Consider the following 15,285-nt stretch of genomic DNA (forward strand, 5'->3'; position numbering starts at 1 on the left):
CCCAATTAAAACTTATACCTAACATGAATGATAATTTAGTATACATTGTTTAGTATACATTGTTTAGGAGAGGATTATAAGGATTATTAAGATTAATCATTAAAGATGACCAAGACAGCTTGGATTGAAAATAGTGTTTTAACATATAAACAACAAATAGGGGAAAAATTAAGAACCTTTTTATTTATTTTGCACTTACGTAGAGATGGATGTTGTTTAAAGGCTTTCATTAAGTAATTTTTTCTTTTGCTAGAGCCATAAATAAGAATTCTTTGGAGATTGTCAAGTAGTTTGTTTTGATATCAGCTAAAGAAAGAAGAATTTATAGTTTTCAACTACTAGTTATTAATATTTTTTGAATGCTGTTTGAGAATGCAAATTATGAAAATTGGTTATGTAGTTTTTAGAGCTAAAAAATAAAATTATGTTGATCTTATCTCCTGTAGCTACCATAAACTGCATATATTAAAAAAAATTTTTCTTAATTCTTGAATATGATCGATGGTTTTCTTTTTCTTTCTTTAAAATAAAAATAGGATGACCATGAAAGCTGTGGTTCTAATTCTACCAACCGTAGTACTGCTGAGAACACAAAATCATCAATCAAACCGCGGAGAATTCAGCAGGCTGCTCCTACAGATCCTGACTTACCACCAGGTAACTTCTAATGGGATCGATAAAACCAAATTTCAATTTTTGGCCGGGCATGGTGGCTCATGCCTGTAATCCCAGCACTTTGGGAGGCTGAGGCGAGTGGATCACTTGAGGTCAGGAGTTCGAGACCAGCCTGGCCAACATGGTGAAGCCATGTCTCTACTAAAAATACAAAAATTAGCCGGATGTGGTGGTGTGCACCTGTAATCTCAGCTACTCAGGAGGCTGAGGCAGGAGAATCACTTGAACCCGGGAGACGGGGGTTACAGTGAGCCAAGATCATGCCACTGCATTCCAGCCTGGGTGACAGAGTGATACTCTGTCTCAAAAAAAAAAAAAAATTGATCATTGTTTTAGTCCTTTGTAGAATATATATTTTTAGTATCATAAAACTTTTAAGCTATATGTGCATATGTACTTGCTGCATGACTTCAGAACAAATTGGGTCCTGGGATTACGGGTGTAAACAACTGTACCAAGCCCAAGCTACTTTTATCTTGAGACTCTGGTATCTTTTAGGCCAGACTTTGTATTCTGCTGCTTTCAGCCTTTTCAAGAGGAAAGAGTCTGGAGAAGACCTATCTGCTTCTTAATATCCCCAGGCTGGAAGTGATGCATATTCCTCTGATCAAATTTCATTGAGGAAAACTATTTGCAGGGATATTACTTATGAATTAGAAGTTAAATCTCAGTAGCAATTCCACATTCCTGAAGTGGGAGCACAAATTATTGATGGATAACTAGCTTCTCTGCCATACAGGTGTTCTTTCTTATTAATGTATCAATCCATTCTTAAATGGATTATGCTTCAAACTATTATTTTGTTAATAACCTTCAAGATAGCTGATGTTTATATTTTATTACAGAAAACGTGATCATTAGAGAGCCTTTATTTTATTTTAATTTGACTGAATTTCACATTATTGTTTAGTGGAGACAGGCTGTTTATTTCCCTAAATGTGTATCACTATTTGAATAATATACTAGAGCAGCTCATCGAGGGCTATTTTTGCCCTCAAAGAATTAACTGTTTAGGATAGGAGCCTTTTAAATTATCAATCACAGTACAAAGCCAAAGGAAGATGAGCTCTAATGAACCACAAGTAATATCTTTTGGGCACTGAAAGGAGGGAGTTGTCATGTCCAGGTGTGAGTGGCTTCTGAACACACACATGAAACAGAGGCAAGACAGATCAAAAATGAAAGTATGGGAGATAATATAAGAGACAAATAGTAGCCAAAAATAAATCTGTATCTTTGGTATAAAAATGAGGCAAAAATAAGAAAACTAAAGACAAAAAACATTAGCGGAGATAGGTAATAAAGATACTAAATTATAATAAAAGATATAGTTCTCCAGAAGATACACATTGACTTTGTATGGACCTAACAATGTGACTTTGAAATGTCATAAATCAAGCAGGAAAAAAAAATCTCCAGATTAGTTCACTGGATATCAAAATTTTGTTTTAGTAGATACATGTAAACTCTGCACTAGGCACATAAGACAGTATACATTTCTTTTGATGCACACATTGAGTATCTACAGATATTAACAAAGACTTGGTTGAAAAGGAAGTCTTGAGAAATTTCAAAGCATCACTATCATGTATCTTTCTGACCACAATGTGATTAAATTAGATTATAATTATTGATGTGGTTGTATTTACTTCTGCCATTTCATTTGTTGTTTTTCTTTGTTCACTCTGTTTTCTGTTCCTGTTTCCCATCTCATGCCTACTATTTACTTTTTAAGAGCCCTAAAGTAGCTGCTCCATACGTTCTCTCCAGGTTTTATGGCTGCAGTCACTGGGAAAGACAGGGTGGAGTGCTTACTTTATCTTACCCAGAACTGAAACTGGTTAACATTGTGGTGTACAACCTTTTAGAGAGTCTTTTCTTCCTTTACACACACACACTCACACATATGCACACACAAACAATTTTTTATAACCTAAATTTTTCATTTACTGTTATGCCAAAAACATATTTCCAGGCCATTCACATTTTTTACATTGTTATTTCAATCAATGGCATACAATCCTGTTGTATAACTCTTCTACAGTTTATTTAACCAGTCCTTTTTTTTGGTTTGATATTTAGGTTATTTGTTATTTTTAGTTTTGTAAAATGCTTTAGCAAACATATGTAGGTAAGTCTTTGCATACACCTCTGTTTATTTCTTTAGGAAAAATCCTTTCCAATATATAGAGTCAAAACTTGTGAGCACTTTTAAGGTTTTTGGCATAAAATGGCTAAATTACTCTGTGAAAAGTTTGTAACAATACTTTATTCCAATCATATTTTTAGTGTAATGCTGTTTTTTATTATTAAAAAACATCTCTTAAAACTTTTATAGGTGGAAAATGCTATCATATATTTTATTGCTAATTGGGATTTCCATTTTTACCATTTTCTTTTTATCACTTTTTTGTTAGGAAAGCTAATTTTTATATTTTGTTAGCTGACCAGTATTCAGTATTTTTTAGTCGCTTCTTTTGGAGTTTCTATATAGAAAGTACCGTCATCTTTGTGAAATGACTTTTTTCCCTTCTTTGCAATACTTATACACTAATTTCTCTTTTTTCCCTTTATTTCATTGTCTAGAACTTCTGTGACCATCTTAAATAATATAGTATCACCAACTCACATCGGTTTTTTTAGCTCCTACAGTAATTGCCCAAAATTATTATCTAGTTATTAAATCTGATAAATGTTTTTAATTCATATTTTATTGGGCCTGTCTATAACATTGACAATAAAGATTTTTTATTCTTGCCCTTTTAACAAAGTTTTTATTTTGAAACAATTTCAGCATTTCATAAAAGACAAGAACATTCTAAAGAACTTATTTTCCCTTTAACCATTTGAGCATAAATTTCCTGTCTGATTCTACATAACACTCAAATAAATTTTACACCAAAAACTTGACTACGATGTTTTTATGTACTGTAACCAAGTCATCAACCATGGAATTTCTGATTATGAACAACTTGGCTTCCCAGTGACCACATCAAGATGAATCAATTGCAGATGGTGTCTGTTTGTAACCAAAATTTTTTGATACATGCCGTTTAAGACTCTCAGAGAAATAAATAAGATACAATCTTTTTTCTCTAGGACATCACAGTTTATCAGAGAAGATAAGCATACATATACATAAAAAAATGACTAATAGTAACATAAGCCCAAGAAAAGTGGTAGAGACATTTCTCTTTAATGTTGAGATGTAGGATGGAGGACATTGGAGAAGACAATATAAGGCGGAGGAAAATTATACTGCACCTGAACAAGAAGTGCGAATGGACAAAAAGTGTTGTAAAAAGGAGGAAGAACATGAGTAAAGTTAGTGAAAATTAGTGTTTTCATCTGGGCCTGTGGATATAGATGTATGTTTGGAAGAAGGGGTTATATGAGGTATGGGGAGAGGTAGATAATAAGAATTTCTGCAGAAAGGTTGACTAGTAGCAGGCTGTTTTAGAGCCATCTAATATTACATCCTGTAGGTTCTCATCCTTAGTGTGACTTTCTATTTTCAGATGCTTGTTGAGTAGACCCGGATGATGAACAAATGTACTCCCAGGGAGTCTCTAAGTATGGAGTGATGAGAGCTATAAGATCTACTTGACACTATCTTGTACTTTGCTTAGAACTAAGTTACTGTGAGGGATTATAGAGATGGTTTGTCATTTATTTCACTGATAAGTTTCTGTTACTTATTTTGACATTGCATTTTTAATAAGGAAACAGCGATAGTCTTCTACAGAAGTAGTTCTTTCGATATTTGATTCTTTTACTTTGGTGAACTGGCTTATTCATCTTAATTTGTACTTCAGTTTTATAATACAAAATGGAAAGAAAAAAATATATATATATATTTTGAGACAGGGTTTCACTCCTGTCACCCAGGCTGGAGTGTGATGGTGCAACTTTGGCTCATTGCAACCTCCGCCTCTGGTGCTCAAGCGATTCTCTTGCCTTAGCCTCCTGAGTAGCTGGGACTAAAGGCACATGCCACGACACCCAGTTAACTTTTGTATTTTTGTAGAGATGGGGTTCTACCATGTTGCCCAGGCTGATCTCGAACCCCTGAGCTCAAATGATCTGCCTATTTAGGCCTCCCAGAGTGCTGGGATTATAGGTGTGAGCCACCATGCCCAGCCAGAAAATATTTTTAAAAAGATGAACAATCCATCAGTAGTGTTCTATCAGTTAAAATACATATTGTGTTTTGTTTCTATTACTTTGCATTATACTTCTGTGCTATTTTTGATACTGTTTTAAAGATAATAAAAACTCATGAATGCTTATGTGGTTTTTAAGAATACTGTATTGGCCAGGCATGGTGGCTTATGCCTGTAATCCCAGTACTTTGGGAGGCCAAGGAGGGTGGATCACAAGGTCAGGAGTTCGAGACCAGCCTGGCCAACATGGTGAAACCCCATCTCTACTAAAAAAATACAAAAATTAGCCTGGCGTGGTGGCACGTGCCTGTAATCCTAGCTACTCAGGAGGCTGAGGCAGGAGTATCACTTGAACCTGGGAGGCGGAGGTTGTCGTGAGCTGAGATCATGCCATTGTACTCTAGCCTGGGCAATAGAGAGAGACTTGTCTCAAAAAAAAAAAAAAAAGAGTTCCCTGTTCATGACAGGTTTTTGAGAAATAGGGAAACCAATATTAGTCATGCTCACTTGACTTCTTGGAAACATTTTTATTTTTATTTATTTATTTTTGAGATGGAGTCTTGCTCTGTCGCCCAGGCTGGAGTGCAGTGGCACGATCTTGGCTCACTGCAAGCTCCGCCTCCCGGATTCACACCATTCTCCTGCCTCAGCCTCCTGAGTAGCTGGGACTACAGGCGTCCACCACCACGCCCGGCTAATTTTTTTGTATTTTTAGTAGAGACGGGGTTTCACCGTGTCAGCCAGGATGGTCTTTTGACCTCGTGATCCGCCTGCCTCGGCCTCCCAAAGTGCTGGGATTACAGGCGTGAGCCACCGCTCTTGGCCCTATTTTTATTTTTAAAATCTGCATTGAGTAGTAATAATATGGGGTTATGTACATTCTAAGGTTAAAATGTTGATACTTAGAATTTCTTTTGGAGGTCTCGTTTATTAAGAATTATTTTAGCATCTACTCATGAAAGAGTAATTGTTACTTTAAATGTATTAATATTTTGAATGTTAATTTTATAGCATGCAATAATTGGCACTCTAAAAGCTGCTAATAGTTTCTACATAGGAGAAAACCTCAAATCTAAGTTGTATTACATTTCTTTCCTATTTGCATCATTGGGAATGAATGAAGGAGTTGGGTTTTGCAAACATGTTATGGTTGAATAGATTTAAGTAAGCTTTCTCCCAGCAGGCTTTAGTGTAGGTGTTAACAATGTCAGATGCTGACAGAAGTTGATTCTGTTTTGTCCAGTAAAATTCTAGGTTAAAGAATACAAGCATATGGTTATTTCATGAAATAGCTAAAATTTTAATTACCTTTTAAATAGTTTTCTTTAATAGCGGAAATGCATTACCTTTTAGTTAGCTTTTTACAGTGGAAAAGATTAATTTTTTTTTCTCCTGGCTTTTAAAATGCTTTTTATAAAGTGTTATTTATATTTTTAACTAAATTACTCAATAATGTATCCATGTACACACTTACGTGAGAAACATAAGTGAGATTATGGAGTATTCCTCAGTAGCATGAAATTAAAAGAAAAATTTTGGAGATTCTAAGCAAGCCATGGAGAAATAGAATGTTCATTAATTACTTTTAGTGTTTTGAGTTAACCTGTATTTCTGTTTCTGTTTCTTATTTCCCTGTGTTCTTATTCTACTTTTATACATTCTCCTTCCTTCCATACTTTTGTTTTTTCATTTTTCTGTCTTCTTCATGGTAGTATTTAAAAAATATTTCAACTCTTCCCGTCTACATTTTCTTCTTCATTCATGTTTTCCTCTCTACTCTATTTTAACATTAACTATTAGTAAGTGAATAGAGTTGAATCCATTATGATGGTCATGTTTCTTCTATCCCAGGCATAACTTTTAAATATTTTTATGGCTAAACTGGGAAGAGATGAAAGTAGCTGGTTTAAAAAGAAGCTTAAGCTTAAAGAAGACCATCTTCTAATATACTGTATAATCAGCATATAGTAACATTGCTTCATTTTGGAAAATGTTTATATAATACAATAAGCAAAAATCAAACAAAGTACTTGTAGAATAGGATAATCATTGTATGGGATCTAGTATTATGTTATCAAAAATATATATGGTCTTTGTGGTTTCTCTTAGTATGTGAATACTTCACTATAGAACTTCTTGATAATGACATTTGTTGGGGTCGATCTGCTACTTATTACCTGTGTCACTTTGGCAAGCCTTTTAACCTATCTGAACTTTAGTTTCTCTTTGGGAAATATGCTAAATAATACCCACTTTTCTCATACATTAATTTCAATAACATTTTAAGAAATAATTATTTACTGAGAGATTTGTGGCTAATTAAATTCTTTTTTTCTATTTTATAGGTTATGTGCAGAGTCTGATTAGACGAGTTGTAAATAATGTAAACATTGTGATAAATAATCTCATACTAAAATATGTTGAAGACGATATCGTTCTTTCTGTCAACATCACTTCTGCAGAATGTTATACAGTAGGTGAATTATGGGATCGTGCATTCATGGATATTTCTGGTGAGTAAATATCAAGAATACTGTATATTTTTCCATAATTGAAACAATTACCTTAACTCTTAACCCTTCTTTGGGCCAACCGAGTTGCTGGTAAATGTTATCAAATCTTCATCCTCCAGTGTGGGAAAAAAATGCACATATACAAAATGTTGCATATAATTACAGGAGGTTAGTAGACACTCCAAATTCAGAAATCTATATTTGTGGTTTTTGTTCGTTTGTTTGTTTTTGAGACAGGGTCTGGCTCTGTTGCCCAGGCTGGAGTGCAGTGGTGTGATCTCAGCTCACTGCAGCCTCTGCCTCCCGGGCTCAAACAATCCTCTCACCTCAGACTCTTGAGTAGCTGGGACTACAGGCACGTGCTGCTACGCCTGGCTATTCTTTTTTTTTTTTTTTGAGATGGAGTCTTGCTCTGTCGCCCAGGCTGGAGTGCAGTGGTGCAATCTCGGCTCACTGCAAGTTCCGCCTCCCTGGGTTCATACCATTCTCCTGCCTCAGCCTCCCGAGTAGCTGGGACTACAGGCGCCTGCCATCATGCCTGGCTAATTTTTTGTATTTTTAGTAGAGATGGGGTTTCACCATGTTAGCTAGGATGGTCTCCATCTTTTGACCTTGTGATCCGCCTGCCTCGGCCTTCCAAAGTGCTGGGATTACAGGTGTAAGCCACCATGCCTGGCCAAATTTTTGTGTTTTTTTGTAGAGACAAGGTTTTGCCACATTGCCCAGGTTGGTCTTGAACTCCTGAGCTCTAGCGATTTGCCTGCCTTGGCCCCCCAAAGTGCTGAGATTACAGGAATGAGCCACCATGCCTGGCCTATACTTGTTTTTTAATACTTTTAATTTTCATTCTTTCTTACTTGCCACATGCTTGTTTCAAATGTGATGTATAATACAGTCATGCATTGCTTAACAACAGGGACATATTCTGAGAAATGCATCTTAGGCGATTTTGTTGTTATGCAAACATCATAGAGTGTACTTACACAAACCTAGATGGTATAGCCAGTACACACCTCAGGTATATGGTATAGGCTATTATTGCTCCTAGGCTGCAAACCTGTACAGCATGTTACTGTGCTGAGTATTGTAGGTAGTTGTAACACAGTGGTATTTGTGTATCTAAAAACAGAAAAGGTATAGTAAAAATATAGTATTATAATCTTATGGGACAGCCATCATAGATATATGGTCTGTTGTTGACTTAGGTATTGTTATGCAGTGCATGACTATATTTTATAGTACCATGGGTTGTAGCAATAAAAGTTAAATGATATTTAGTTTGAATTGTTTATGTTTTTGAAAGGTGAAAGGCATCATGTTGCATTTACAAAGCTTGGTGAAGGCAAGGCAGTATATCTGATTGATTTATGTTTTAGGCTTGTGTGTTCCAAAGCACATTTGGAATTTCTTTCTTCTTTTCCTCCCCTCTCCCCACCGTCCCCCCTCCCCTCTCCCTTTCATCCTCCCTTCCCTTTCCTTGCTTCTCCCCTGCCCCCTTCCCTCTTCCCCGTTTCCTTTTTGAGAAGGGGTCTCATTCTGTTGCCCAGGCTGGAGTGCAGTGGTGCTATCTTGGCTCACTGCAGCCTTGACTTCCTGGGCTCAGGTGATCCTCCCATCTTTTTTTATTTTTTTTATTTTTTTTATTATACTTTAAGTTTTAGGGTACGTGTGCACAATGTGCAGGTTCTTAGCCTCCCAAGTAGCTGGGACCACAGGTGTGCACTATCATGCCTGGCTAATTTTTGTATTTTTTTGTAGAGATGGGGTTTTGCCCTGTTGCCCAGGCTGGTCTCAAACTCCTCGGCTCAAGCGATCCACCCGCCTTGGCCTCCCAAAGTGTTGGGATTACAGGTGTGAGCCACCATGGGAGGCCTGGAATTTCTTGGTTATCCTGAAGCCTCTTTTTATCTCTTTTTAATATTTAGTCATATATTCATTTATTCATCATAAATCCCAGTTAAAGGGTTAAAGCAAAATGAAATTGAGCCTCAAGAGTATTTAACTTGCCTGATTAAGGCATACAACTAGGAATTAGCAGAACTGGAATAGAGTTTTATTATTATGTATTTTCTAAGCTTTAGTCTTCACATTTAACAAAAGGAGAGTAGTTCTGATTTTACAACTTTGTTATGAGCATAAATAAGAGTGTAGGTAAGGCCCAAGCATCATTTCTTATATATCGTTAATGCCTCCTTTGCATCTTCTGTGGAAAGAAATATTTGATTAAAAGGCTGGAAGAAGCAGCTATGGAAAATAGAAAACGAATAGAACTGGACAATGTAGGATTGTATTAATGAGTTGACATTTTTGGTGAAGACATTTTATTTTAATTAATTAATTAATTAATTTTTTTGAGACAGAGTCTCGCTCTGTCACCCAGGCTGAAGTGCAGTGATGCAATCTTGGCTCACTGCAACTTCTGCCTCCTGGGTTCAAGCGATTCTCCTGCCTCAGCCTCCCAAGTAGCTGGGACTCTAGGCCCCTGCCAACATGCCTGGCTAATTTTTATATTTTTGGTACAGACGGGGTTTCACCATGTTGGCCAGTCTGGTCTTGAATTCCTGACCTCAAGTGATCTGCCTGCTTCAGCCTCCTAAAATGCTGGGATTACAGGCATGAGCCACTGTGCCCACCCAGAAATTTAATTTTAGTATAGAAGCAATTTAGTATAGTATAGAAATTTAATTTAGTATAGAAGCAATGCCAGTTTTACTTTGGGAAATTATTTATGGTGAATTAGAATTCTGGATCAGGAGTTGGAAGATCTTAGTTGGAATCTTCTCTCCACTGCTAATTTATAGTGCAAACTTGGATGAGTCATTTATAAAATGACTGCTTCTAACTTGCCAATGTACTCTTCAGAAGCAAATATACCATATGAAAGCTCATGATGATGGTGGTGATAAAGACAGTGAAAATAGTATCTTCTGTTTATTTAGTACCAGGGCTAGTGTTACATATTTTATATTAATTATCTTGTTTAACCCTTTAACTCTCTGAGGAAGAAACTATTATTTTCCCTTTTATTAGTTTTTTTAAATAATTTTTTTTTAATTGAAGCATAACATGCAAGAAAGAAAGAGCATTAAGCAAAAACACATAGCTGGCCGGGTGTAGTGGCTCACGCCTGTAATCCCAGCATTTTGGGAGGCTGAGGCGGACGGATCACCTGAGGTCAGGAGTTTGAGACCAGCCTGACCGACATGGTGAAACACTATCTCTACTAAAAATACAAAAAAAATTAGCTGGGCATGGTGGCAGATGCCTGTAATCCTAGCTACTTGGGAGGCCGAGGCAGGAGAATTGCTTGAACCCGGGAAATGGAGGCTGCAGTGAGCTGAGAATGTGCCACTGCACTCTAGCCTTGGTGATAGAGTGAGACTCTACCTCAAAAAAAAAAAAAAAACAACCCCAAAACAAACAAACAAAAAACCCACATAACTAAACGACATACCACAAAATGAACATACTCTTGTAAACACCACCAAGCTCAAGAGATTGAACAATATCAGCACCCAGAAGTGCTTGTTATACATATACTCACTTACTACTGCCCCTTCTTTCCCCAGAGCAACCACTTTACTGACATCTGACACCATAGTAGGGTTTTGACTCTTGTTAAATTTTTATATGAATGGAACCATATGTATTTTTGGCCTAGATTATTTTGCTCAATATTATGTAAGTGAAATTTATTCAGGTTTTTGTTTGTAACAATAGTTCATTTCTGTGTGTATATATCTATTCCCTCTCCCTGCACAATCAGGTGAGCAAGGGTTGGGGTTCTGCCTGCACTGGTCTTTCATGGATATATGTGGGATGGCGAGTTTGCAGGTCTGGTCCGTGTTGTGAATAAAACATTTTTTTGCTCAGTGTACCATTGATATAGATTTAATTATGTCCAGTTTTGGCTATAACGAATAATGCTATAGCGAACATTTTCATACATGTCCTTTGGTGGACATATACATACATTTCTGTTGGGTATATGCCTAGGAGTGAAATTACTGGGTCATAGTGTAGGCCTATGTTAAGCTTCAGAGATACTGACAAATAGTTTTTTCATAGTAGTAATGCCACTTTTTTTTTACTAACAAGTAATGCATGAGGCTGTATTAAAATATTGCAGTTAAAATAAGAATTGTAATATCTTTATAAGGGTAAAAAGGCAAGCCACAGATGGAAGTGTATATTCTTGATGCTTAAAACTCACAACATACTTATATCCACAATATATAACTTCTATAAATCAATAAGAAAAAAATAGACAACTCAATAGAAAAATGGACAAGAGACTTGAACAAACACGTAAAAAAGAGTATACCCCAAAGACCAATAAACATAAGATGTTCAATTAACACCAAATCAGATTGCACTAAATACTTGCCATAATGGATTAAAAAATAAAATAATTGGGCCATCTATTCCTTCTCCTTTAACTCATTCCTTCCCCTTACGTATTTTTTTTTTATAATTTCCAAGACTTTTATTTCAGTATAAAGGTCTTCAGAATATCTAATCTTTTCTACTATTAGAGGCAGAATCCTATCATCTCCCATGTGGTTGACATTCAAGTTGTTCTAAAATATTGACATTGCCCATAATGCTGGAATGTACATCCTTTTTTATGTTTCCTCGTTACATGTTTGAATTCTGTAAATTATGATTAGGAAAAGAATAACTGAGTATATAAACATTCAGTTATGTTTTATATTGCTGAATTGTTCTCTAAAATGGTTAAATCAATTTATTACCATCCATACTATCTGTGAGAATTAATATTTCTTTTTATTCCTTTCAAAGTTGTATTTTAGGTTGAGGGGGTACATGTGCAAGTCTGTTACTTGGGTAAATTGCATGTTGCATGCATTTGTCACTCAAGTAATGAGCATAGTACCTAATGGTTAGTCTATTGATTCTTACCTTCCTCCCACCCTCCACCCTCAAGTAGGCCTTGGTATTTATTGTTCCCTTCTTTGTGTCCATGTATACTCAGTGCTTAGCTCCCACTTATAATTGAGAACATGCAGTGTTTGATTTTCTGTTCCTGCATAATTTGCTTAGGATAATGCCTTCCAGCTCTATCCATACTGCTGCAAAGGACATGATTTCATCCTTTTTTATGGCTATGTAGTATTCGATGGTGTATATGTCTTGTATTTTCTTTATCTAGTTCACTGTTGTTGGGCATCTAGGTTGATTCCATGTCTTTGCTACTGTGTATAGTGCTGCAATGAACATACACATGCGCGTGTCTTTATGGTAGAAAGATATATATTCAAAAGCATGTTGCCTATGCTTTTGAGGTCTTAGTCATAAATTCTTTGCCTAGAGCAATGTCAGGTCTTACATTTAAGTCTTTAATCTATCTCGAGTTGATTTTTGTAAATAGTGAGAGATAAGGGTCTAGGTTTGTTCTTCTGCATATAGATATCCAGTTTTCCCAGCACCATTTATTGAAGAGACTGTTCTTTTCCTCAGTGTGTTCTGTTGGCCCCTATATAGAAAATCAGTTGGCTGTAAATGCATGGATTTATTTCTGGGTTTTTGATTTTATTCCATTGGGCTATGTGTCTTTTTTTATGCCAGTACCATGCTGTTTTGGTTATTATTGCTTTTAGTATATTTTAAAGTCAGGGAGTATGATGCCTCCAGCTGTGTTCTTTTTGCTTGGGGTTGCTTTGAGTATTTAGGGTCTTTGTGGTTCCATAAAAATTTTAGGATTGCTTTTTCTTATGTCTGTGAAAAAATGTCATTGGTATTTTGATAGGTATTGCATTGATTTCGTAGATTGCTTTGGATAGTGTGGAAATGATTTTGGAAGAATTCCCTCCACTTCAATTTTTTGGAACAGTTTGTGAATATTGGTATTAGTTCTTTAAATGTTTGATAGAATTTGACAGTGAATCCAAAGGCTTTTCTTTGATTGCTTTCTCCAGGTTTTGGAAGTTTTCTCTATTTCTTTGAATAAGCTTCCTACCCTCTTTTTAAAAATAGTATTCTTATTTGTTGTATTTTGGGTTTGCTGTTTTCAATCAATACTACGCTTTTAATATTTCTATATATTGGCGTATATAGTTGTAGAGCCCTAATTTCAGTGATGAATAATATTTTACTGATTAAATTGTAGCACATTTCTAAAGTAAGTACCAGAAACTAGAATTCATTTTCTAAGTTTTTGAAATATAGTTGCTGTCATATTTTGTGTTTAAGAAAAAAACGCTTTTAAAACAGTAATGTCCTCTTTCACTGAATAATAATTGTCTGGGGTCTAGGGTATCCTTGAAATATGAATACTTCACTTTTTCTTTTCTTTTTTTTTTTTTTTAAGAGAGAGTCTTACTCTGTTGTTCAGGCTGGAGTGCAGTGGTGTGATCTTGGCTCACTGCAAGCCCCATCCCTGGGTTCAAGCCATTCTTGTGCCTCAGTCTCCTGAGTAGCTGTGATTTTCTGCATTTGCCACCACACCCAGCTAATTGTTGTATTTGTAGTAGAGATGGTGTTTCACCACTTTGCCCAGGCTGGTTTTGAACTCCTGGTCTCAAGCAATCCGCCTTGGCTTCCCAAAGTGCTGGGATTATAGGCATGAACCACCATGCCTGGCCTGAATAGCTTACATTCTTATAGCACAGTAGATAAGAACATGCACTCTGCAGTAAGGTTGCCAGAGTTTGAATTACAGCTCTGATCTTTATAAACTGTATAACAATAGACAAACTATTACCACTGTGCCTCAGTTTTCACATTTTTTAACAGGACCGTGTAAATATTGTCAGATAAGAGATGTAAAAGACTTAGTGTAGTATCTGAGTAATAGCAAATACTCAGAAAATGATAATTGTTATCATAAAGAGAGGGAAGGAAACATCTACAGGATATCTTTTTTTTTTCTCATTTCTAGTCCTACTATTGTAATTTCTTAATTTGTGTACATATATAATATTAGTAACTAAATCATTATTCATATAATATGTAAATTTGAAATATGGTAGTCATATATCTTTTTCAACTAACAGACAACTTTGAAATTTATCTGCAAATAATACTGTTCAGACACATCTTCTTTAATTTCTACTTTTTAAAAACTTATGTTGAATTAATTAGAAGTTGCCACGATATACTCAGAAATAGTGTTATAACCTGAACTAAAACACATTTTATTGTTTTTTAAATTCCCATGGCTAACTTAAAATCACTGGGCAAGTAGATTTGGGCCTGATATTTACCTAGGAATTGCTTATCAGTTAAGAAATAAGAAATATTGATTTGCTAAAGGCTTCATTTCATACTTTTATACTTTACCATCAATTGTTTTATTTTTATTCCTTTGAAAATATACTCTAGACTGTTATTGGTGATTTGTTTATTAGTTAATGTGGTGTTGTCCACTAGACCTTTCTGTGATAATACAAGTGTTTTATATCTTCTTTCTCCAATATGGTAGCCACTAGCCATGTGTGGCTGTTGAGCACTTGAAATATAGCTAGTGCAACCAAGGACCTTAATTTTTATTTTTATATAATTTTAATTAATTTAAATAGCCACATATGGCTGGTGGCTACCATATTGGATAGTGCAAGTTTAGAGTAGCAGTGAGTTTTTTTAATATAAAATGAATGTTACATGAATGACTTCTTCAAAAAATTATCTTTAATATGGATTCTTAAGAATTTTATTGTTATCTCATTGTGTAAGAGAACTGTAGTGAAATTTTTCATAATTAAAAAAATTTGTAGTTAATGTGCCATGCAGATTGGGGGCAAACTAATTAGGTCGCTGATTCTTCATATATAAAATGGGGAGAATTGTGCCTATTTCATAAAGTTGTTGGAAGATTTAAATTGTATAATAAAATGAAAAGTTCATTGCATATGGTCTGGCATTATGTATTAAATGCTCCATGAATCTTATTTTCTATTATTATTAATTTTATT

General features: G+C 35.4%; 1 protein-coding gene across 25 annotated transcripts in view; it reads left to right on the plus strand.

Annotated features, from left to right (window-relative positions):
* The window catches only part of VPS13B (vacuolar protein sorting 13 homolog B), a 915,151-nt gene that overhangs the window by 85,993 nt on the left and 813,873 nt on the right, over positions 1 to 15,285 (plus strand). For all 25 annotated transcript variants that reach the window (XR_010127329.1, XR_010127330.1, XM_063669399.1 and 22 more), the window contains exons 4-5: positions 537 to 657; positions 7,184 to 7,351. Coding sequence is in view for 23 of the 25 variants with exons in the window: in XM_063669399.1 (XP_063525469.1) it covers positions 537 to 657; positions 7,184 to 7,351 (289 nt within the window). In the remaining 2 variants the exon portion in view is untranslated. The remainder of the gene's footprint in view (positions 1 to 536; positions 658 to 7,183; positions 7,352 to 15,285) is intronic.

This window comes from Pongo pygmaeus, chromosome 7 (genome assembly GCF_028885625.2).
Source record: "Pongo pygmaeus isolate AG05252 chromosome 7, NHGRI_mPonPyg2-v2.0_pri, whole genome shotgun sequence".
NCBI classification, from domain to species: domain Eukaryota; kingdom Metazoa; phylum Chordata; class Mammalia; order Primates; family Hominidae; genus Pongo; species Pongo pygmaeus.